The sequence below is a fragment of the Lytechinus variegatus genome, chromosome 19, assembly GCF_018143015.1.
Source record: "Lytechinus variegatus isolate NC3 chromosome 19, Lvar_3.0, whole genome shotgun sequence".
NCBI classification, from domain to species: domain Eukaryota; kingdom Metazoa; phylum Echinodermata; class Echinoidea; order Temnopleuroida; family Toxopneustidae; genus Lytechinus; species Lytechinus variegatus.
In genome coordinates, this window is record NC_054758.1 from 15,754,740 (window position 1) to 15,781,722 (window position 26,983).

General features: G+C 35.6%; 1 protein-coding gene across 1 annotated transcript in view; it reads right to left on the reverse strand.

Annotated features, from left to right (window-relative positions):
* Positions 1-6,803: 6,803 nt before the first annotated feature.
* LOC121406046 (potassium voltage-gated channel subfamily KQT member 1-like) overlaps positions 6,804-26,983 on the reverse strand; it is a 69,430-nt gene continuing 49,250 nt past the window's right edge. Inside the window, exons 7-13 of the mRNA XM_041597053.1 lie at positions 17,769-17,864; positions 16,837-17,236; positions 15,305-15,449; positions 12,918-12,993; positions 11,877-12,012; positions 10,635-10,687; positions 6,804-9,256 (exon numbers count right to left, since the gene is read on the reverse strand). Coding sequence (XP_041452987.1) covers positions 9,068-9,256; positions 10,635-10,687; positions 11,877-12,012; positions 12,918-12,993; positions 15,305-15,449; positions 16,837-17,236; positions 17,769-17,864 — 1,095 coding nt within the window. The 3' untranslated portion in view covers positions 6,804-9,067. The remainder of the gene's footprint in view (positions 9,257-10,634; positions 10,688-11,876; positions 12,013-12,917; positions 12,994-15,304; positions 15,450-16,836; positions 17,237-17,768; positions 17,865-26,983) is intronic.

Here is a 26,983-nt window from a genome sequence, read left to right on the forward strand (position 1 = left end):
TGAATGAATGAATCAATCAACCTGTCAATCCATGAATGAATCAATCAATCAATATTGACCTTCAAAATACTTAAGAACCCATGATCACAAGTAACTCATATTTGTTGAGAAAGATTCATTTATTGTGTCAGAATGTATCGTATATAATATCATATTATCACAATCATAATATTGAGTACCCAGTACCACATTCTTCTAAATATTCTTAAATATAAAATCACTATGAATTCTATGTAAAACGTTTTATACAATACCATGAGTATAAAATCAAATAAATACTTGCAGAGAAGTTGTTCTACCCTTTTCTCACTTAATAAAAATACCAAAGCCTGTTAAAAACAGCGCCTCAAAGTTCAGCAACATTTCTGAGTATGAAGTACAGGAATATAAATGAATGAGGCATTAGTATAAAATGTGTTACCAGACCAGGGGCCTGTTGCAGAAAGAGTTGCAATCAATCGCAACTCTAAAAATCATGCGCAACTTGATTTTCAACTGATCAACAGCGCGCATTTGTGACTTGCGACTGATTTTTTTACTTGCGTTTAAACGAAACTCTTTCTGCAACGGGCCCCAGTACACATAATTGAGGGCATTAGTACAAATCATACATGCAATTTACTTTTAACTGTTTCAAAAGTAACAAACGTGAGTAATCGTACTAATGCCTGAGCAAAATCCTGTGCATTTTATGTTTTATATGATAGTGATCCTTGTTATTTGATGGTATCAACCACATATCCTTCTCTTAGCCATGATCAGTAAATAGAACTAGTGTGAAACCAGTCATGAGAAAACTTGCCATTATCTAGAGGAGAATGAAACCTTTGAAACAAGATAGGTTGCGTGACACCAGAAAAATCAAAGAAACAGATCAACGAAAGTTTGAGAAAAATCGGACAAATAATGAGAAAGTTATGAGCATATGAATATTGCAATCACTAATGCTCTGGAGATCCTCAAATTGACAATGCGACAAAGATGCTTGATGTCACGTGTGAACAACTCTCCCCATTACTTTAATATATATTTCACTTAAATTGCCTCTTTTATGACATCTTTCAGTAGCTTATGTGTTCTTTCTAGAGGAGGGTGTGTAATTCAGATATTTAAAAGATACATCATAAAGAGTTTGTATCACAATAAGAAAAAGCAAAAAGAGACATTTTGAGGGTATTTTATAGTCCATCAAAGGGAAAGTTGTTCACATGTGACATCACACAACCTTCTTGCATTGCCAACAGGAGGATCTCCATAGCATTAGTGATTGCAATATTAAAATGCTCATAACTTTCTCATTATTTGTCCGATTTTTCTCAAACTTTCTTTGTTCTTATTCTTTGATTTTCTGTTTCGACACAAGCCTACTTGTTCCAAAGATTTCATTCTCCTTTAAATAAATGACCGGTCAAGATAAATGACCGATTACAATAAATCTAGAGTATATCACCATTGCATAATTTAATGAACTTAGAAAACAGACAAAATAAAGTATTCAAATGGTTTCAAAACAAATGAATACAAGGTTGTGCAAAATAAAACACAGTATTCTATTTAATAAATTTCCCCCAAAACTTGAACAGAACCTAGTTCAGCCACTTTCTTACAAATACTTTAAATATTTGAACATGAATAGGTGTTCCATGTCCTTCAATGAAATACAAGCAGGTTAAAACTAGATAAAAATGCAAACATCTTTGGTGTACCATTATCTAAATCAAATTCAATCAAAGTATTGTTGAAATGATTAGGAATTATTGCCTTTTTAAAGATACAATCGTTTCAAATTGCTGCATAAGTCCCGAAAAGGAATGTACATGATAAAAAAAGCAACTTTCATCATAAACCAGCATATAACTTTTTCTACTAAAAGCTAGCCCAGAGAAACGATTAATAACATGGAAGGAGTGTCTCACAAAAAATTTAATGATACTAAAAGTTATAGTCTTAAATTTCTAAAGATGCAGCACTGCGTTGGACAGAGATACAAGCTACCAGGTATTAATCAATGAAACTGCATGTTAGATATCAAAGGTACATAATTAGCACTTTGAGCATATGACTTCAAGTCCCAGTAATAACCTTTTGTGACCCCCCCCCTCCCCGAATCTCACTACTGAAAGTCCATAAGGTCCCAGTTGTATAAAAGTTACTATTATGATAACATTGCCATCTAATGGTAACTACCATGGTAATGCTGATCAACAGCCAATCAAAATAAAAATGGTAACTTTTATGCAACAGCTAGGACCCTGTCTTCAAAAACAAGAATCACATATTAAAATGCAACCACGCATCAAATTTATTTTGGGAGTGTAAGCGTATGGTTTTCCATCTCTTTCTTATAAGCCCAGCCACAATAATGCGGGGGGGGGGGGGGTGGATTCACAAAGTGAAGTGTGACTTAAAGTCATGCTTTAATGGCAACACACACGTGTTATCAGATTCATTACATAGTGCGCATCAAGTGTGCATGGTCTGACCAACGCAATCATGCGTCATATACCGTACGAAACTGACATTTAAGTGTATGTGACTCTATAAGTCACAGTTTAAATCTTAGTTTGAATGAGAAAGCAAAGGTCAACCTTGAAGTGTGTGCAATGAACAAATTATAGAACATAACTTCAAACTATAATAATAATAATAATAATAGCTGGATTTATAAAGCGCTTTTTGCCAGAGGATACAAAGCGCTGCTATTATTACCCGGCTTTAGCTCAAGCTACCATCACCGGCGCTCAGTGCATGCAAGGAATTACTCCTGCTGGGTACCCATTTACCTCACCTCAGTTGAGTGCAGCACAGTGTGGATAAATTTCTTGCTGAAGGAAAATACGCCATGGCTACGATTCGAACACACGACCCCCTGTTTCAAAGGCGAGATTCAGAACCACTAGACCACAACGCACCCACAATAATGATGCAAAATTTGATTCCACTGAGCACACAAACAGCACAATTTTGATCCTAGTGTTGCAGCTTTATATGAAATTGATACTGATGTAGTCTGGAACAATCAAACAATATAAAAAGATTATTTGTTTTTCCTGAACAAATATCTTACCAATAAATGCACTTAAATATAGTCACTGCCCCTCCTCTGCACAATTCCTGCACATATAAATACATTCATGTACCAATACATTTTTTTTTAAGTCCAGGCTCATGTTGCATTATGATCGTAAAAACAGTAAGAAGCTAAAATTGAAAATTATTCCCACAAAGTCAATGTTAGATAATTTCTTGAAAAACACAAAAACTATATAAACTTGAAAAAAAATATCAGAAAAAAATATAAATGAGCAGGAACTCCTGATTATTCTTTACCAAAGAATTAATGCAACACTTTGCTAATGTTTGCAATGTGGAAGTGGAGATTAAAAAAAAAAAATCACTTTTTGCAGCGGTTGATAGATCAGGACGTCTCTCAGTGCTTTGCAAATATTTTACCATGCCTTGGCATCAGCAACAGAGCCAGCTACGATGGTCATCTGACAAAGCATGCAGCCTAGCAAGCGAAATCTTACCAAAAAGCAGATCAATTTTTGAGACTTTGGAATAAAGAACGTTTTTCTCATGTCTACACACCAATCAGACGAATACTTTCAGTACAATGTAATTTTATCATATTAACTTTTTTCACTCTCAGAAGACATTGTTTGTTGCAGGTATCATCACAAAATGTGTTTGTTCAATTTAGAAAAATTGGAAGCAAGATTTTTCTGTTTTATTCCTAATAAACCCTTGAATATGAACGTTTTAGCTGACATGACCAAGTTATGTAAAAATAGGATCAGTATACATGTATCGTATCCCTATTGACAAACACTCAGTTATTTATATATCATGACGACAAACTTTCATGTGAGGACGTATACCCGATTTTCAATTCTCTTTTTGAAATGCAATAAACCAAAATCCTTCAGGCCAGCTATTAAAGAACTTTAACAGATGTTTCTTGACCGCGATTGGTCTGAGAACTCTATCGCAGTGCACCACAGGGGGCCACACAAGAAGCGTTGTTGTATACAAACTTTTAAATTTAAACTGAGAAAATAAAGGGGCGTTAACTTTTGAATGTATATACAATTAGGCATCGTAAAGAAGAGCCTTTTATAGAGCCTGTTAATGGCTGTATTAAAACGTACAGACTGTTAAGAAGGTAAGGTATTCCAAATTTTTGGACCAACATAACAGAAAGAACAGTGTAACACATGTGAAGAAACGTTCCACTGATGAAACTTATTTGAGCTTTTGTGTATTATATTATATTTCTTTATAGCCTGATGCGTGTATCTTTTTTTTTTACTTTCCTTTGCTTTTGTCTTTCTTTTCTTTATTTCTTTTCTCATTTTGTTTATGACTTCAATACCCACTTTTCTACATTACCTAAAAATTCTCTCTCACTTTACATTTCTATTCTCCTTTTGATTCCTCTTTATGCTTTTCCTTTAATTTTCTTCTTCTTTTTCATGTGCTCTTTCTTTCTTCCTTCCTTCCTCCCTTCCTTCCTTTCTTTCTTTCTTTCTTCCTCTCTTTCCCTCCTTCCTTCCTTCCTTCCTTCCTTCCTTTCCTTTAGCCAGTGCATGCTGTCTTTTTTATTCTCTTTAATAGTTTCCTTCTTTTGGGATTTCTAAATACAATGTCCCAGTGAAAACATACTTAAGTATCAAATACAATAATTTCACCCCTAAAGGCCTGCTACAGGCAGAGCTGCTTTTATGTAATATCACAGCTGCTGTAATCGTTTAACCCTCAGGCTCAGGTGAACAGTTATATAAGAGGGATAACCAGGGTTGATAGTGCTTGAAAAGAAATATCTATGAACAAGGGTATAACACCGCAGTTCAAATCCGTGAAGCGATCGTCCTCTAACGAGAGTTTGACGTAATATTTGTTTATCCAAGGTCAGACCAAATTGGGACTCAAGTTGAAAACTTGGTCACCAAAATTTACCATTCTCTCCCCCCCCCAAAAAAAAATAAACAAAAATAACTACATGTAATGGTAATTCGTAACCCTAAAAAGACTGGGGGGGGGCTGATTCAGCCCCCCCCCTCGACATTTTTCGCGATAAATCCGCTGCGCAAAATTTTTTGACCACGTCGCTCGCTGACTTTTTACTTTCAAGTCTCGCGCAACTTTTGAGACCAAAATTGTGACCCCCGGGTATACGGTTCCAAAATTACGCAACATTTCGTAAGTGCATGCAGACCCAAAATTACTCAAAAACGTGAATTTGTGTACAAATCCAATGCAAATAGTGTTCTTAGCCAAAATTCATAAATGTTTCATTATTTTTCCTTTTACTGCTTAAAATCAATTAATTTTATCTTGTTTATGGTCAAAATAAAGTCCCCGACAATTTCCATTGAAAAAACAATAAAAAACAAAAAGTCGAAAAACAAAGAAATATATAAGAAATTTAGAAAACAATAGAATACATAAGAAAATAAATTTGATTTTGAAATTTTTTTTAAATCAATTTGATCAGATGCCTATCTAGAGTATGTGAAACAAAAATTAGCATTTCAGGGGCATTGTTTTATTAATTAGAGCAAACTTATGATTTTACGCATAAATTAGCATAATTAATGAGACATGAGATTTTTTGCCGAATTTGATGTTATAGTTTTGTAGATAATGCCATGGGTAATGCGTGTGCCAATTTTCATCGTGATCGCGCGATCAACGGCCGAGATCATAAGGGGGGGGCTGAATCAGCCCCCCCCCAGTCTTTTTAGGCGTCGAAATAGCCCAGTCTATTTAGGGTTAAGAAAATTCAAGGGGAAAAAAATTAGCAATTGACACTCTATACAGTGCGTATCAAAAAAAGTTTACACTTAGAAAAAATGCTGTAAAATCATACATTTGTCATATTCTGAAGATTTTTCCACATTTTATCATTGGTACAGATCCATTTAAGCAAATGACGATATAATTGTCAAAAAATATTTCCGCTTGAGTGAGCACCACTTACTTTTGAAAAGTTAGTGAAAAATGATTTGCGCAGAACTTTGAAATAGTTATGCGAATAAAAGTAGACCATAATCATGGAGAACACATGGAATTTAGTTGTAAAATTGATTTGAAGATATCTTTTACCCTTTTAAACTTGTTTCCTTACCCGAAACACTTCGAAGAGTGCATTGAGCCCCATCCCACTCCCCCCACACACCGAGGCCATCGTGACGATATTTGCTTTACACTGAGCTGTCATTTACATGAAATGGCTTAGGCTTGATTTTTATTTTGTTAATCATTTTCAAGCTTGGAAAAAGTGTGGAGGAACAAGTATTAAATGAAAAATTGAATGTAAACCCACTTTAAATGATAAAAACTTAGTGAAAAATGCTGGAGATGTCTGATATAAACTTTTGTTCAGAATCAGTTATGTCCTCAGATCCAGCTGGCACAAAAAGGGTGAAGGCTGTGCTTACTAAGTGTTGAAATTTCAATTTGGGTGGCAAAATTGCTACAAAATGCTTGAATGTATCTGTTTAATTTCAGTTGACTAAAATTGCAAGGGAAATGTATGAGAAACGTTGTGCAGGGTAAGTTTGATTTTGCCCTTTCCCCTTGACACAGCGTGAAAACAAGCATTTCTGCGCAAACAGATTTCTGCGAGCTTTACAAAAACGGACAGTGCTCACTCAAGTGTAACATTCTGTCAAAACTTTTACTTTCATTGGATAGATGAGACCCAAACCCAAGAGTGTATGTGAAAAAATTACCCACATGTTGTATGTTTTTTAATTCCCAGGGTTTTTTCAAAGTGTAAACTTTTTTTTGATACGCACTGTAGAAATGTGGTCTTAGTCATCTCTGATTGTTAAACAAATACAATGAAAGTCAAACCATTTTATTTAGAACCACCACTGTCTTATCCTTTTGTAAGAAAATTCTCTCCACAGTATTTAATGTAAAGTATATCATTTATGTTTTGCAAAAAAAGAAAAACTCTCCATAAGCCCACACATCTTATGCAGTACAACTATTTGTATAAGTATCTTGTACATGTATTTGCATATTTGATATAAATTGATACATAGATTGAATATAAATGGTAGGCTGATATGACTCAATATTTTTAAAAGAAATATGTACCTTTTTTGGAAATGCTGGACAGCTGGCCTGCATGTACATGAACTTTGATGGATTCATTGTTAATCAATTACACCAAGTAAGTTTGATCACAATTTCATCCATAATTTTGTTGTTGAGAATAATGAAAAATAAAGCTGATTGTCATGGTATAGTTATGACACATTTTGAAAACATGATCAAACACTTAGTTTGAATTTGATGAAGAACGTTGTATTATTCCAAACTGCATATGTTTCTTGACAAAACTTTAGTGGCTATCTTGCTGAATTCTACAGTCAATGATTTTCACTGACAAGTGTTATAAACTACTGAAATCCTTGCATCTGATTGGCTCAGGGCAAATTTGTGAGTTAATATCCTTGACAAGATGCTTCATGTTACACTGCCCTGGTCACACTACCCACTATGTAATCATCCCACCGCTGCCACCAAAAAAGGACAAGGAGCCAAAGGCAGTAGTTTCCATATTAACCTACATCATATATGCCAGCTCACGTTGCAACAACTCTTGCCACAAAAGAACCCTACATTATGTGTTCAGAGACATCGAGATAGGAGCGAATGCAGCAGGAACACGTTTTGTAGTCTTCAAGTGGCTATGGGCTTTGGCAGCTACATCCTTGAAAAACCCTGGCCTTTATCAGTGCCTGCACTGAAGCTTTTAAGGTGTCATGACAAAGTCTACACTGCATCTTTCGGTAGGAATTCTGCTCAGCCTCTCTCTCTCTGCAGATTCCCTACATTCTCAATTTCTTGGTTTATGCTGAAGTGGAATGTAAAACTTAGTGATAGTGATAAGATGGGGCTTTATTTACACATACCCTCATGCAATGCTAAGGCCATGAAGATCTTTTATTTGAATGTGAGACTCTGTAATAATGCATACATGAAGCTTACTATCTACTTATCATTTATTTGGTTGCTGTCAAACAACAAACTTCTCTAGCGGTGTACTGATATGATTCTTGTACTCCAAAAGCTTTCTGTCTTGACACGATCAAGGATGGGAGATAGCAGCAATTCACAAGGTCATCCTGCAGCCAACAGCAACTGACTGTTGAGCAGTCGCTATTCTTTTGGAATGTGAAGTGCTTCTGGAGGTGCATGGATTAAGTACTGTGCATGTTTCCATCTATCTAGACATTGGTGTTAATACTTGATCTCCTTTGATAGGCAACATGAGTTTTCACAGATAATAGCATCAGAAAGAATTATGATCTTTACCAGATACCGATACAGCACTATCCGTAAAGCCCACCCCACTGCTCAACAGTGACACCCATGCCTTCCTTGAAGAGAGCGTCAGAAGATTGGATGCGACCAATCTTCGCCAGACAGATATGGATGGAACATAATCCAACAGCAAAAAGTGAGATACTGAGTTATTGTGACCTTCAAGCCATTTTCCTCAAAGACAGTATCAGCAAGAGATGGGACCCAAGCGATCTTCACCAGACAGCTATGGTAGTACACCGATCTGGAAAACTCTGGCTATGGTCTAGCTGCAACCTTTACGCCATTTTCCTCACAAAGGTAGCATCTGCAAGAGATGGGACCCAACTGATCTTCACTTGAGCCACCATCTAACAGGAACCCTCGAGCGACTCTCCTCAAAGACAGTATCTGGAAAATGGGACCAAACTGACCAAACTTCACTTAACAGCTTTGAGTGGTATAAACCTAAGCTTCTGTCTAGCTGTTTCCATCACGCTATTTTCCTTGACGACAGCAACTGCAAGAGCTGGAGTTACAGTGATCTTCACTGATGATCTACTTTTTGACAAGTACATCCCATCCTGTTCAACCTGAGCTTCTGTCTAGCTGCAACCTTCAAGCCATTTTCCTTGAAGACAACATCTGCAAGTAATGAGGCACTCCATTGGAATATGTACGTATGGAATGGCCCAACTGCAAAACCTGAGACACTGCCTATCCGGGACATTGAAGACATCTCCCTTTACGTATCAGTGCTACCACTCGCTGCCCGTCTAGAACTATCCTCCTCATCTTCGTCCTCTGAGGAAGATGAAGACGTTGTCGTCTTACTGGAAGGCTTTGGTCTCCTCACGGGTTGTGGTGTGGTTCGGTCAACCAGGATATTCAAGAGTTGCATGCACTTGTCCAGCTTCCGATCCATCAATTGCATCTGAGTGACAAATGAATTATGAAAATAGATTATACAACCAATCAGGTTTGACTTTCATCATATAAAAATAGCTCATAATCCACATGATACCAATAAATTTCTTGAGCTGTTATTATAGATATCTAAAGAAATCTAAAAATATATACTGATGGAGAGATATATTGCAACATCCATTAATACCTTTTGAATACAAGTCCCAGTAACATAAAAAACAGTAAACCATAACTGATTGTAATATTAAACTAAATATGAAAAAGATGAAATTGTTTCTATAAAGTGATGGTATCATTTACACGTAACTTTATATGGCTATTAAATGTCATACAAGTGGAATGCCTCTGGCCGTCTCACCTGCATCACGCGATTCAACATAGCAGCAGTGCTGACTTTGAAAACTACTATAACTCGCACAAGATGTTCAGTGATACTTGGTTTCCACGTTTTATGTTCAGTGATACTTGGTTTCCATGTTTTATGAACTAGGCCAATACACTTACAGAGATAGGATGGTAATTCAACAAATACCCCCAATGTTGCCAAAATTCATTGACCTCACATGACCTTTGACCTTGATCATGTGACCTGAAACTTGCACAGGATATTCAGTGATACTTGATTACTCTTATGTCCAAGTTTCAAAAGTCAGATCAATAAACTTTCAAAGTTATAATGGTAATTTAACAGATACCCACATTATGGCCAAAGTTCATTGACCTTTGACCTTGGTCATGTGACCTTAAATGCACACAGGATGTTCAGTGATACTTGATTACTCTTATGTCCAAGTTTTATGAACTAGACCAACATACTTTCAAAGTTATGATGGTAATTCAACAAATACCCCCAATTCGGCCAAAGTTTATTGACCCTAAATGACCTTTGACCTTGATCATGTGACCTGAAACTTGCACAGGATGTTGAGTGATACTTGATTACTATTATGTCTAAGTTTCATGAATCAGATCCAAAAACTTTTAAAGTTTTGATTGTAATTCAATAGATACCCCCAATCGGCCAAAGTTCATTGACCCCAAATGACCTTTGACCTTGGTCATGTGACGTGAAACTCATGCAGGATGTTTGGTAATACTTGATCAACCTTATGTCCAAGTTTCATGAACTAGGTCCATATATTTTCTAAGTTATGATGACATTTCAAAAACTTAACCTCAGGTTAAGATTTGATGTTGACGCCGCCGCCGCCGTCGCCAAAGCGGCGCCTATAGTCTCACTCTGCTATGCAGGTGAGACAAAAAACATTCAGTGAAACTCGAGCATTATTGTGTTAAAAAGTGAAATAAACATATAACAGGGGATATAACCGCAGTGTGAGGCAATGTACATGTATGTATAAAGAGACTACAAAATAAAAACTCACATTTTGTTCTACTACAGCAACTCTTGCAACAACTGTTTGCCGCTTTCTGTCTCCTAAAGAATAAAATCAACAAAATAATATTAGTTGCAGCTTTGGAAATGTAAAAATAAAAACAAACCAGATAACTAGTATGAAAATAGATCATTATCAGAAAAGTCATGTATTTTCAAAATTATATAGAGTACTTTCTGTATTTTTTTTTTACATTTCCAAAGCCCAACTAATACTATAAAAAAAATCAGATAATCATCTGCAGTATGAAAATAGATCATTATCAGAAAATTCCTGTATTATCAAAATTATCTAGAGTACTTACTGTTTTTTTCTTTTAATAATATACGAAGGCAAGAAAATTCAATTAAAATATGTAACCAATGGTCAGAAGTTACATTGTTTTATAAAGAGATCCAGTGTCACATTTAGAAAACATTACTGTACTTTCCTCTCTATCCTAAATCCTGGTAATATACAAAGAGAATATTGTTAGAAAGAGGAAAAAAAAACTGAAAAAATGATACCATTCTCAGTACATTATAATGGGTTATTTCTGAATAAAAGCCATTCTACACAAGCTAATCATTACAGACTCAAAATTGGCAACAGAGTCGCTCTTTCAAAATGCACATTGGCAATTTTAACTTAGATTTATCATTAATTTTGACCTCAAATTGTCATTTAAAAAGATTGGTAAATGAATAGAAAATTAATGACTGTTGCCAATTTGAAGAGAAAAAATAAAGATCAATCTCAACTGTATGTAAGATGTGTGTAACTATGACTACATCACTTGTTCACTGCAACAACCCTGCCTGTGAAGGATCTACATGTAGATCTTTGCACCATTCAACACATTTAAAAAGACATTGAAATATCACTTTTGTAACCAAAAATACTAATTTTTATACAGTTCTAAATCACTTTTCATAAGTAATTTGGGGATCATTTTTGTATTCACCAGTGCGCTCAAAAACTTGAATTTTGGGCATATTTTTGTGTAGTCCCTTTTGGTTGAAAGTAAAATTGCAAGAAAATTATCATATTTCAATCTCCATTTCTATTTAGAAAATAATTATTAAAAGAATTCAATTTACTTAAGAGCCAAGTTAAGAGCAACGACCCTAAGAACAAGAAAATAAGCCAAACTTTGCCAACCTTATTTTACCACACAGGGAGTAGTAACTGAGAACAAGGTTATATCATAAGCCTTGTTCATCGAATGAGTTGATTTTATCATTTTCTTACCAAAAAGCATTGATCCTGGTTTTCCTAACGTAGTATCGATTCTTCTCTGTAGTTCTTTGATTCGGACCATCATGTTTAGGTGGCCCTGTGAGTATTGCTCTATGACATCTCTGACATCGTATGGTTTTCTTGCTTGCTGTCAGTGAAAGAATGATTGAGAAGATCAGGGCCCCGTCTCACAAAGAGTTACGATTGATCCAATCAATCTCAAATATGGACGGCCAGCAACGTCAACATCTATTATGCATGTTTGTTCAAAATATTTTGTAACTATGATATATATTCATGCATTCGATTTTTTCTTGAAAATTCACTGTGCTTCTCTTTGTTTACAAAAGACATTGTGCAAATTTCCTGTAGAAAAAATTACGACACTGATGGATTTCCATAGAGTTACGATTGATTGGATCAATCGTAACTCTTTGTAAGACGGGGGCCCTGATTAGAGATCTCATTGATGCTTGGCGGAAGATTGAGATTTCAACTGGCTTTGCACAAGTTGACATCTTGTAATTGTGTTTTTGTATATGCTATTTAAAAGATTATTCATAATAGGAGGCTAAACTTCAATGTCTTCAGAGAAGTTTGTCGTTTTAGAGCTACTGTTCCAAATAAATGATAGATAATAATAATAGGAGGCAGCACTCTACAAGCTGGGCCTTTTTGGTAGTCTCCTTCATTCCAAACTTGTTTTTAGGATAATCTTGACTACACTGGCAGATCCAGGGGGGGGGGCACAGCCAGCCCGTGCCCCCCCCCCCTGTTTTGAGAGGTACAATTAAAATTTGTAATGTAAAAATGCTGTTAAGACTGATTTTTTTTTGCTTGTCAAATTTGTCCTTGAAGAAAATGTGCCCCCCTTGAAAAAAATCCTGGATCCGCCCCTGCTTGACTACATACTGCATGTAGAAATTTATTTGTTTACGCATCATTGTTTATATCAAGATGAATGAAACCAGACATTGTAATTGTTTGATATGGGAATAAACAAAATGAAATCTGAAATGTATCTTCAAAATCAGGATGAATTATTTTACGTACCTGGAATTTTCTCCTTGCGACATAATACCTAATTTTTCTTATTGCACGAATTGCATTTTTATGGGCATCTGTGAGTCTGGAGCGTGGAAAAGAATAAAAATAGAACAACAACTTATATTACTTACCAAAACTGAAATAAACATTTGTCACTAAAAAAATCCCACTATAAGTCAGCAAATATACATGGAAGCATTCAAAATTTGCCTAAATTGATTAACCATTACCCCAATTATCAACTTTAATAGACAGTTGTAATTTATTGAATAAAAAAAAATTCAGAGCGCTAGAAATTTAAAGAAAGATATTTCATCCAAATATAAGGCAAAGCTCAGTAGTATTTTCTAGTATTTTTCGTTTGGTTGTACATGAGACAATTCAGCTCATTTATGCTTTTAAACCCATTTTATAATCCTCAAGTCAATTACTGCTGGCAAGATAGCATGCAATTTGGTCAATTGTCCGGCTAATAGACAAGAGGCACTCATGTACTGGCTGGGGCCCAATTTATTCATGGTATGTCTTCATAGCCTGCTATTCAAATATGAAGTCCAAAGCATGCTCCATAACTGAAGGTCATATTTCACGCTCAATCAAGAGCTCCCTCGCTTGGGCTGATATAGATTCAGTTTCTTAAAAACTACTAATCTTGAGGAGGGATAATTACAATAGAATCCAGAGATTTCAGAAAATTTAGTCTGATAGGGAACTTAAGCTAATACGTGCAAACTTTAAATTGGCAACACAATAAAAAAAATTAAAAATCTGTTAAAACGTGCAAATTGGCAGCTTGTTATCAATATTTTGCTTGTATTACATATTTTGACTCATGTTATATCTGTATCTAATTTTATCAAAGTATGAAAAAAATTGCCATTGTTGCTAATTAGAACAAAAGGAGCATAAGGCAAATGGAGAATTTGAACAAATGATCAAATATTCTTTATTGGCAACACAATGAAAACAATAAAATCAGTTTAAAAATGCAAATTGGCAACTTTATATTAAAAATTTACTTGCAATTTGGTTCAAATTATATCCATCAAATTATAGCTAGGCATACATGTATATTCAATTTCGCCGAAGATTGAATTATACAGTGCGTATCAAAAAAAAGTTTACACTTTGAAAAAATCCTGTAAAATTATACATTTGTAATATCCTGAAGATTTTCCCACATTTTAACATTGGTACAGATCCATTTAAGCAAATGACGATATAACTATCGAAAAATATTTCCGCTTGAGTGAGCACCACTTACTTTTGAAAAGTTAGTGAAAAATGATTTGCGCAGAACTTTGAATTAGCTATGCGAATAAAAGTAAACCTTTATCATGAAGAACACGTAGAATTTAGCAAGTAAAGTTGATTTGAAGATATCTTTGACCTCTTTTAACTTGTTTCCTTGCCCAATACACTCCGAAGAGTGAATTGCGCCCCGCCCCACTCCCCCACACACCAAGGCCATCAAGACGATATTTGATTTACACTGAGCTGTGATTTACATAAAATGAATTAGGCTTAATTTTCATTTTGTTAATCATTGTCAAGCTTGGGAAAAGTGTGGAGAAACAAGTATTAAATGAAAAATTAAATGTCAACCCACTTTAAATAATAAAAACTTAGTGAAAAAGTGCTGGAGATGTCTGATGTAAACTTTTGTTCCGATTCAGTTATGTCATCAGATCCAGCTGGCACAAAAAAGGGTAAAAGTTGTGATTACTAAGTGTTGAAATTTCAATTTGGGTGGCAAATTTGTTTAAAAATGCTTGAATGTATCTGTTTTATCTTAATTGACTAAAAGTGCAAGGGAAATGTAGGAAAAATGTATCGCAGGGTAAGTTTGATTTCGCCCTTTCCCCTTGACACTGCGTGAAAACAAGCATTTCTGCGCAAACAGATTTCTGCGAGCTTTACAAAAATGGACAGTGCTTAGTCAAGTGTAAAATTCTGTCAAATCTTTTACTTTCATTGGATAGATGAGACCCAAACCCAAGATTATATGTGAAAAAATTACCCATATGTTGTATATTTTTTAATTCCCAGAGCTTTTTCAAAGTGTAAACTTTTTTTTGATACGCACTGTAGAAGAGAAAATTCATGATTGTTATGGCAACACAAATGAATCACAGTTTGAAAGTGAAAATTAGCAACTCTTGAAAATACTTTACTTGTATCATCTAGTTTGCCTAATAAGAGAGCTTTCATAATCGCTGCCAATTTGAGGAGCAAAATCAGATTCGAAACTTGATCTTGACTTCATCTATTTTGCCTCATGTTATATCCGTATTTATTTTTGTGTTTTTGTGAAGTATGGAAATGAAGAGAACATTCACAATCATTGCCAATTTGAGGAGCAAAATCAGATTCAAAGCTCGATCATGACTTACGTGGTTATTGTTTCAGGCACATAGGGAAGGCTATAGTTATCACTCTCGTCGTGGGCATCAAGGCAAATAATATCTCCCATTCTCATCGTTTTCTGCGAGCTGTCCGAGACCGACAACTCTACCGCTCTTTTCCTATTGGGGTTTCCTAAGAATAAGAAATATAAGAAAAAAGAATTCCATGTTAGATAACTAAAGAAATCGCTATTATTGCTCAAGGTATTCATATGTTGATTTATTGTTCCCTAAATTTAAATTAACAACATTTGCAAACACGTTTGTATTCAATAGAGTATGTGATGAATGTCCTTTGGCAAGGCACTTAACCACACTTGCCACTATCCACCCAGGTGGTTAAATGGGTACCTAGTAGGATGTGAACATCAATGTGATTAGATTAGCATGTGTGCAACCATAAAAAAAATGGTTACCTGGCCAGGATGCTCCCCAGGGAGTTGAGGCAATGCACTTAATGTGTGGAACAGTGATTGTTACGATCTTATAAGCAAATCGTGCTTATAGTGTAACTCGCCGGGTAAGTTCGCGTAAAAGTGTTCTATTGTAAATATAATGTACGGGTGCACAGTGAATGGGGAGTTTATGCGAGATAATCACTTCAGTACAAAATATTCACGCACAAACACTTTTTTTCCAACTACTTAAATTTTTCTTTTGGGGGTGGGGGTTGTATTCCGTTCTAGAAAAATACATCTTTCTCATCACAAAATAAAAGAGATTTAAGACATGTAATAACCTGGTAAAAAACTGCAGCATATTTTTCATTTAGAGCAAGGCATAGGCGATCTTGTGCGTGTGCATGCAGTGGATCCTATGTGTGCATCCGGTGCGTTGGTGTCAGGTTGGTGTACAAACAAATGGTACCAAACATCACAGAGGCAGTGTGCGCGCACACTGGACACATTTTCAATAAGCTAGGGAGTGAGTTACACTATAGCAGGAGTTTACAGTTTAAGACCGTAACAGTCATGGATCCTATGACTGGGGTAATAATAATTACAATGTGTAAAGAGCTTAGAAACAACGTATGAAGCGCCATAATGTAACTACTATTATTATAATCATTATTACAAATGAGAACAACTTTTCGCTCATCACTGAAGAAAGTTTTCAGACTTCAAAACCAACAGGTCCAGGGTTCAAATTCCACTGCTGCACTCAAGTCCTTTTGCAAGGCATTTATCTAGATTTGCAACTCTCCATCCAGGTGAAGTACATGGGTACCTGAAAGGAAGGAACTCCTTGGAAGCTTAAGCGCTCGATCAGGGTAGTCTTTTTTCGCTGGGGTATTAGTATGCAGCACATAAAAACATTGTATCAAGGGACGCATTAATGTTGATATTATTATCATTACCAAATTTTGTTAAACTCATTTTCTGATGTCAGAAAATTTGGGTACGTGGAAATTTCTATACAGGGCCCCTAACAAACTCAGACTTTTGATGGGCCATAGATCAAATTGAAATCTCTTCATTCGAGGGGGACTCAAAGACCCAAAATTGGGATTATACAATTACCTGCAGTTGGTTCTTCCATGTAGCAAACCATGTCACCGCCGGCACCCGCTGCCGCCACCGCAACCGATCCAGCCAAGTTACAGGCAACCCCACCGGCGATTAACGGCGATATCTTATCCGCCGGCGGTGAGGAGGCATTGGAATTTGAATTCTGGTTCGGAGCCGACGTCGGCTGCTCGCACAGTTCGAGGAGCGTGGTAGGCAGGAGCGCCTCCTTGAGGCTTAGCTTGGAGCTTTTCCGCCGCTTCAACGCGAGGTGAGGTTTGACAGAGTTCACGACCCCTGATATTTGGTTAGGCACGGATTGTTGCAAGCTGGGCGTAGGGGGCGCTAAGTGGATTTTCCATGTGGCTTCGGATTTAAAGCCTTCCTGATTTGATGCATATAGCCTCCAGGCACACTGTAATGCATACATAAAAAATGAAATAAACAATGAATAAGTGAATCAAAGCATTTACCTTCTTATGTTTTTTTGGGGTAAAACCTTGCATTTCTGATTTCAGGGAACTATAAAAAAAAAATCAAGTTTTACTTCTGAAAATAATATGAAAATCACTAAGATTGAAAAGAATTGAAAAATGAATGAAAAAGTGGAATGAAAGTGAAATAACATTAAATGAAAATGAATGAAAATAAATGAATGTGAACAAATGAAAATGAATGTATGTGAATGAAGAATCAAAAGAAAATGAAAGTAAATGAATGAAAAATCAAATAAAAATTAATGTAAGTGACTAAAAAATCAAATGTAAATAAAAATAATGTAAATGAATGAAAACTCAAATGAAAATGAATGCAAATGTAATGAAAAAAGGGAAATTAAATACTAAACTTAATGACAAAAGATTAAACAACTGAAAATGAACGCAAAGTGAAAGAAAATTGAAATGAATAGGAATGAAAATAAATGGAAATGGCAAAATGAATTTCACCTGTATAAGGGTGGCAGCAGCAGGAATCTGACGACTGAAATGTTTTTGCCTTTGCTTGTGCTGTACCTTTAAAGCAAACCCAGAACCTAAAATACCCTGTTTTCAAAAGAAATCAAATGAAATAGAAAGAATAAGACAAATGTAAAACTTGCATTTCAATTTCAATTTATTTACAATCTTTAAAAATAAGTATACATAAAAATCTGACATGAAATACAAATACCTATTGTTTAAAAAATCTAGGGATACCCATTGTGTTTAGATCTTTAGAATTCTCATACTATTGTTCATATTTTTTTGTAATACAAACATTTATCTTTTTTGTTGAAATCTCTCCTTCACTCTAAAATGTTTTCTTGCCTCGTGAGAATGAAAAAAATATTTTGGTATTCATTGTATAATCTCTGTTAACCCCATTAATTCCATCTGTTTCATTTATATCTCATCCATCATTCTCTCTGTGTATACCTCTTTCCTTCTTTTTTCCATATTTCATCCTTCACACCTAATCCCTATTATTGCCTTCCATTTCTTAACCCTCTCCTCCCCCCATCTCAGGGGCCGCGGAAGTTTTCAAAGCGGGGGGAGGGGGGAGGCTAACCATGCAAAAAATCACAATCACATGGTTATTTTTGTTTTTGTACATGGTTTTGGAAAAAAGCCCCCCCCTGCATATCTCTCTCTCTCAATTTCTTCCATTTCTTTCTGTTAATTTCTGCACTACGCTCCCCCACTTTCCTTTCAGAAAAATATGGAATCTCAATATATGTATCATTCTCGATAAATCATTAAAATGCACTGACGGCATGAAAATAATAACCCACATCTGCAATATGGCATGAAATATTGAATTGGTTACAATTTCACGCTGTGTAATTAGCAGACGCAAAGCTACTGTTGAGTTTTAGTACCATTACGTACAATGTCACTCAATGCAACATTATATCTGAATATGACGTGAACAAAATGACTGTCGCACTTGAAAACATATTAAAAAAGTAATTGAATGGAAATCACACATCTAATAAAGGCACCTTCAGACCGACCGGTAAAGAGAATACCGGATATTTTGTGAGGACGAAATTTACTCTGATAAGAAAATACCTGTCATTTTTTTAATGAAAAAAATGAAAAATCCAGATTTCAATGTTCGAAATAGAAATCTTCCAAAAATCAATTTTGTCAAATTGATTGTGGTCCAGGCAGCCAATGAGCAGTGCCTGATCGATGGTGCTCTATCCCTTAAATCGTTGTACGTCAATCAGGGAAGCAGCAAATTCCATCTGGCTGGGACTTTAAATCCTGACCTCCCGGCTATGAACGAGACTGACACTGGCATTACCAGACTGAAAGCAAGTTCATACCTTGGAAATCAAATCTCGGAAGTAGGCATAAAGTTACACAAAACTACAACTTGTTAGTTGCAATATTCCTGAAAGACATTACACGTGATAGAGAAGGTACATGTACATGTACTTGTCAAAATTATGAGAATCTTTGTTTCCAAAGGTAATAACATATAGCATTTATAAGGTAGCGAGATATCTAGTTGCCTATTTAACAGCGAACTATATTTTACCCCGGCTGTAGCCCCAGTTGCTTAAGGGGCTTGGTTCATTAAAGGACATAATCCTGCAGGGTACCCATTCACCTCACCTGGGTTGAGTGCAGCACAATGTGGATAAATTTCTTGCTTAAGGAAAACATGCCATGGCTAGGATATGAACCCATGACCCTCTGTTTAAAAGCCAAGAGTCAGAACCACTAGACCACGATGCGCCCACTTTCTCACATTTATTCTTGCAGTTTAAAAGCGATTAAGTGATGAAAACTTTCCCATTCTAGCGAGTATGATGAGTGCAGATGAGTGTACTTGGATCGCTGGGAGTGGACAGCTAGCAGGTATAAAAAATGCACAGACCTGCCAACCTCTGGGAATGAAAAACTGTGATAAAAACTGTGATAAAACAAAATGTATTTTTCCCCCAAAAGTGTATTTCATAATAAAATGCTTGGCGCACTTGCTGATCGCAGCACTCAAGCTAAACTGCGCACTGCTCTTGCAGATAAAAAAAAAACAACACCGACACATGTGTATATCGTTACCCTGGTTTGAATAAAATGACTGAAAAAAAAACAAGTTACCTGAAATTACATTGATCTAATAACCATATTATGTTCCTTTAATTAAAAATAGAGATGATTTTTCTCAATAAATTACAATTTTGTGTATGTTTTATGAAATATAGAGATGACTTTTCTCAATAAATTATGATTTTGCATAAAAACACATTTTGGTTGCAAAAACGTACTAAATACGCCTAAAACGTACTGGTTGGCAAGTCTGAATGCGCCTCGCCAACTTCTGAGGACTAACCCTAAAAGGGTCTTTTCTTTTGGTAGGTATGAATGCTGAGAACAGTTACTACGCATTTCAAATTTTCATAAATTTACAAGTATTTGAAGACTGAGTCGGCTTGAAAGCACCTTATTTGACTACAACATAATCAGTAATCCCTGGAATTGGAATACGTGATACAGCATGTCAACTATCTTAAAATGAAATTTTTAGGGAAAACCCCTCCAGGTATTAGAGTGAAATTGAAGCATGAAGATTAATACTTTCAATGCCTCAAGTAGTTCATCTGTAAAATGAATTTTGAAGAACTTTTCTTAAAGAAACAAAATCAGAGACTTGTAGCAATTTAAATTTCTTAAAATGACCAAATAGTTGATTTTTATGATTGATTACACATATTTTTTTTTTAACTCATCGAACATTTGATTTGCATAATTGATCGTAATTGAAACTACAACCAACTCATTAACAAATCAACTTCTCCCCTTACTTCCAACCTTCATGTTAAAAGGCCAAGATATTCTGTAAGTGTACATTATTGTTGTTAATTTCAAGTGATAGGTATGCAAGAGTAAATCAGAACTCATAGGGTCGTATTCTGAAGTAAGGTTTAATGTAAACCATGGTCTAACTCTGTGCTAAAATTATGGGGAGCCAAACATTATGTTTATATTGTATATTTCTTAAGTTTACTATTTCATTTCATTTTGCCTTCATAATGAAGAAAATTATGAACCACATGAGTGTGAAATGAGTTAATAAAGTGGATTTGTACTGTTAATAGGGATTTGTGCCTCAATTGGCTATCCATAGTTAAACCACAACTTACAACCAGGGTTGAATTTAAACCCGAGTTCAGAATACCGGCCTTAGAGTTAATGTCAAACGTGAAACGCTTGTACATGTAAAACAGAACCCATAGAGTTGGCCTGTAGTGAACAAGAATAAATAGCAATGAGCCATTATTTTATGGTGCATACCACACACAAAATGAAACTCAAGGTCATATGTGCAGAGAGTTAGGAAAAAAAGTAAAATAGAACAATATAAAGGAAAATAATCTTTAAACACAGAACATAGAACAATATAAAAATGCACTTTTTCAAAGAATGAAGCATTGTGGCCCAGTGGATTAGTCTTTGGACTTTGAAACAGAGGGTCGTGGGTTCGAATCCCAGCCATGGCGTAATTTCTTTCAGCACGAAATTTTATGCACATTGTGCCGCACTCGACCCAGGTGAGGTGAATAGGTACCCGGTTGGATTTATTCCTTTAACGCTTTAGCGCCTATTAATATGGTGGCTCAGCTACAGCCGGGGTAATAAAAATGATACCAAGTATCAAAGTGCAGTTGAGTATATGCATATAAAAGCTGTGCTATATAAATGGACATATTATTATTATAAAAGAGATCTGTCTTCAATAGACCCTTAAAATTCTCTCTCATATCAGCACATCAAAGATACGTAGGAGTAGACACAGAGTTAATGTCACATGGTAAAGGCAGTCATCACTGCGGAGGGCCTACTTGAGTATTGCCTTGATCTGTGTGGCTTACAAGCCAGACAGTGGCTTATACCATTGTGACATATCTTCTGAATGTCTCTTCTTTACCTTGACATATCTGTCTTACCCCCCCCCCCCCCGGCTACTCACAACGCCCGGTCTCTTAATCAGAAACATTGCCACAGGCTGTGCTGCGGTCAAAACTACAGATTGACGATATGTTGAAAGACTTGTCGCAATCTCTTAATGAAAACTGTCCTTTTCAGGCGAATCATCACCAAATGTGCACATAAGCATGTTGTTTGCAGTGCTAGATGGATAATTCTGTCTTTGCATTTGTTTCACAAAAGAGAAAGAAAATTAAATTCTGCCATTAGAAAGATAATATTATTCAACTTGTAAAATCTTCATTTATTTCTTGATTTACAATTAACATAGTATGGTATTTTTCTGATAGAAAATGTCAAGTTCATCTGAAACAAAGGCCATTTCAGTGAAGACCTGAAACAAAACTATATATACCTTTAGCCTTGATACAGATCTGAAACAAGACTATCAATGGAAGACCTGAAACGAGACTATTTAATGAAGATCTAAAACAAAACTATCTAATGAAGATCTGGAATAAGACTAGCTTAAGAAGATATGAAAAAAGTCTATCTAATGAAGATCTGAAACAAGACTAGCTTAAAAAGATATGAAAAAAGACTACTTAATGAAGATCTGAAACAAGACTAATGAAGATCTGAAACACAAGACTATTTAATGAAGATCTGAAACAAGACTATCTAATGAAGATCTGAAACAAGACTATCTAATGAAGATCTGAAACAAGACTATCTAATGAAGATCTGAAACAAGACTATCTAATGAAGATCTAAAACAAAACTATCTAATGAAGATCTGGAATAAGACTAGCTTAAGAAGATATGAAAAAAGTCTATCTAATGAAGATCTGAAACAAGACTAGCTTAAAAAGATATGAAAAAAGACTACTTAATGAAGATCTGAAACAAGACTATCTAATGAAGATCTGAAACACAAGACTATTTAATGAAGATCTGAAACAAGACTATCTAATGAAGATCTGAAACAAGACTATCTAATGAAGATCTGAAACAAGACTATCAATGGAAGACCTGAAACGAGACTATTTAATGAAGATCTAAAACAAAACTATCTAATGAAGATCTGGAATAAGACTAGCTTAAGAAGATATGAAAAAAGTCTATCTAATGAAGATCTGAAACAAGACTAGCTTAAAAAGATATGAAAAAAGACTACTTAATGAAGATCTGAAACAAGACTAATGAAGATCTGAAACACAAGACTATTTAATGAAGATCTGAAACAAGACTATCTAATGAAGATCTGAAACACAAGACTGTTTAATGAAGATCTGAAACAAGACTATCTAATGAAGATCTGAAACACAAGACTATTTAATGAAGATCTGAAACAAGACTATCTAATGAAGATCTGAAACAAGACTATCTAATGAAGATCTGAAATAAGACTATCACATGAAGATCTTAAATTAGACTATCTAAAAGATATACGAAATAAGACTATCTAAGATCTGAAACAAGACAATCATTTGAAGATCTGAAATAACACAAATGAAGAACTGAAATAAGACAAATGAAAATCTGGAAACAAGACTATCTAGTGAAGATATGAAACAAGATTATCTCATGAAGACCTAAAAAATATCATTAAATGAACTTCTCAAATGATTAAATTATTCACCTATGTAGAGCTCAAAATTTTACGTTCACATTATTGATACCTCCCCCACCTATTATCATCAGGAGCATGTATTTCCTTGATTTTTCAGTCAGGCTTGCTATATCATTGTTCGAGAAATTAGACAAACAAAAACAAATTTGAAGATTTCACAGAATCCGATACCAGGTTTAGCATTTCTATATTGTCTGACTATAATAGCATTCTAAAAAAATACCCATAACGTCATAAAGAAATAAACATCCTTCTGCTTCTCAACATGCTTTCCATAGCCAAATGTAGAAGGAAAAGGTACAATAAAGACCGTCTGCTTCATAAAATACTGAAAGTAGTCACACCAAGGACTTTAAAAGATTAATAGATTTCTGCTTCTTGCTCAGAAGGCTGTGTTTGCATAAGCACACATGTGCTTCTTGAGAAGATAATGGCAGCAAGGCAGCGGCGCTAATGGCTGACTGAGCGACTGGCCTTGGCTGGGTATGACATCATATCTCGAGTGGTGAGGTATGACGTCAATCTTCGACTGACATCATACGATTGCAAAATCCTCCTACAATTAATTATTGGGAGAGCTTCCGCGAACACATGGAATGGTACGACGAGGTGATTAAGGAATTTTCTCTCCCTGTGTCTTTCCTCCGTCCGGAGAATGAGGCAGCAAATTGGCAGACACTTAAAGGGAAAGAAGAACCCCAGATTAGAAGCATATTAACATGATGTTTTTTTCTCTATCTGGTATATATTCATTGGGTATGCTTCTCAAATAATATAATGCACTGCAAAAACTCTGGTGTTGATTTAACACCAGCCCGGAATCTATATACGTCCACACCAGAGAAGTGTTAAACAACACCAGTATCGTATTGGTCTAACACCAGATAGGTGTTTATTCAACACCAATTAGTATTAAAACAGCATCAGTTTGATTTCAAACTGGTGTTGTTTCAATACTTCTCTGGTGTGGACATATATAGATTCCAGGCTGGTCTTAAACCAACACAAGAGTTTTTGTAGTGTACCTGACAGATTAAATTCATTTGGTCTGTGAATTTGGTCTAATTGCTGTGTGGTCTGCACTTGACATGGTCTTACACTACTTAGTCTAATTTTCATTCGATCTACTGCCCACACTGCAAAAAACACCAGTATTGATTTAACACCACACCAGCCCAGTATCTACACATCGGTCCACATCAGAGAAGCATTGATACAACACCAGTTAAGAATCAAACTGACACTGGTTTAATACTGATTGGTGTTGCTGAAATGCCTAATTGGTGTTAGCCTAACGCCAAACCGGTGTTGTTTCAACACCTCTCTGGTGTGGACCAATATAGATACCAGGCTGGTGCTAAATTAACACCAGCATATTTGCAGCCCAAACGGTGTAATTCTACTTTGTCCACAAGTAATTTTGCACTTTGTTGAAAAAAATATGATCTATAAAAAGTTCATCCAATCATATCGACTTAGTGGTACATGTTTTAGACCAAGTGGGTATTAGACAAGTACATACATGTATAAGGAAGGTCATTTGGCTGAATGGAAATTAGACCAATAATTAAGTGCAAATTCCCAGAGTTTGCACCCAATTTAATGATTTATGATTGATTTTTGGACTTGAACTGGAACTACAATTGATTTTAAGTCACCTGAAATGCTCCCCTTGATGCTAAATATATAAATAGTCATCGAGGAAGCCATTTTCCTTGCCAATTTGAGGCAGGCAGGGATTTGGCATTGTCCGTTTCATTAATTGTCATTAAGATGGGTGCTCGATACACTGTGGCCCCGTGGCATGGCCATTCTAGCGTGATTATCCAACAGAATTGCTCAATCAATCACAGCTCGGCCTTCGTCGATCCCCGATTCTGATCGCACTCATTTCCACGCTATTACAGACTATTACCATGAACGCTCAGCCTTCGAGCTTCTAAATTGACTTTTTTTTGGGGATTACATGCATATCTAAGCAGGATATGATAAGCAATATGAATCAATTTTGTATTGAGTTCTTCCAATGGTTCTTTCCTCTACAAATGCAAAAGAGATAGTCTACACTGCAAAAACTCTCAGGTGTTTATTTAACACCAGCCCAGAATCTACATATGTCCACACCAGAGAAGTATTGAAACAAAACCAGTTTGGAATCAAACCAATGCTGTTTTAATAGTAGTTGGTGTTGTATGAACACCTATTTGGCGTTAGACCAAAACCAAACTCTCTGGTGTAGACAGAATCTATACCTCTCAGGTGTTGATTCAACACCAGCCTAGAATCTATATAATGTATGTCCACACCAGAGAAGTATTGAAACAATACCAGTTTAGAATCAAACCAATGTTGTTTTAATAATAGTTGGTGTTGTATAAACACCTATCTGGTGTTACACCAATACCAAACTAGTGTTGTTTAACACTTCTCTGGTGTAGACAGAATCTACACCTGGTATATATTCCAAGCTGGTGTTAAATCAACACCGGTGTTTTTGCAGTGTAGTCCCTAATGACACTCCTCTAGGAGTGATACTAGGGACTCATCCATTTAGAGTGAACTGTAAATCCTTATGGAGTGCATTACAGTATAACTCCTTCTGGAGTGAAATCTATTCTTAAAGATATTTTCACTCCATAAAGAAGTAAAATCCACTCTCAAGGATGCAATTATCAATCCAAAAAGGAGTGAGATCATCTCATTCAGAGAGGAGTGAGACCAGAGCCACATTTCATAAAGGGTTGCGACTGTCCTAACTTTGCCATTATGGCAACTACCATGGTAACTTTGATTTTGATTGGCTGCCGAGCCCTGTTGCCATGGTATTTGCAATAATGGTCAAGTTGCGACAGTTGTAACTCTTTATGAAACAGGCCCCAGATAATTATTTCTAGCATTTAGAGAGTATTTTTAAGCCTGTCTAAACTTTTTGAAAATTTAAAGTCTTTTCTTGCAGTTTTCCACCAGGCACTGCGGCTTTGTTTACACTCACAAAATTAAGCCACAAAGCTAAATAAAGCTGCTATCCTTGTTGATTGTAGAATGACAAAATGATTCAGAGGAATTTTTTTTATTCTCCCATAAAACAGAAAGGCCAAAATCATCTCCGGATAAGAATGAAATATTTCCGAATACATCAGGATAAGAAAGTAACATTTCCAGAATACAAAGTCCACAATCATACCTCAACGAATTTGAGAAGGAGCATTTTAGAATACCACCCCTGAATGTTTCCATTTGCAATATCAGAGACACTAAGAAATTCCCTGAAAAAGTAACAATCACCTTCATGTATAATTGCCTAATCATACAGACGCACAATGATATGAGAACGGTTTTAGAATACCACCCGAGAAATGTTACAATTTGGTACGTCAGAGACAATAAGAAATTCCCTGAAACAGAGCAATCATCACCATGTATAATTGCCTCATGCAAAAGACAAACATTGATATCCCCGTACAACAACCTTGCTTATAAGCCGAGCTTGCTAATTGTCCCAAAGACAACTTTCGGGTACATGCATCATATGGACGCACATTCATTGATATGATAACGTGTTTAGAATACAGCCCCAGAATATTACAATTTGCTATGTCAGAGACAATAA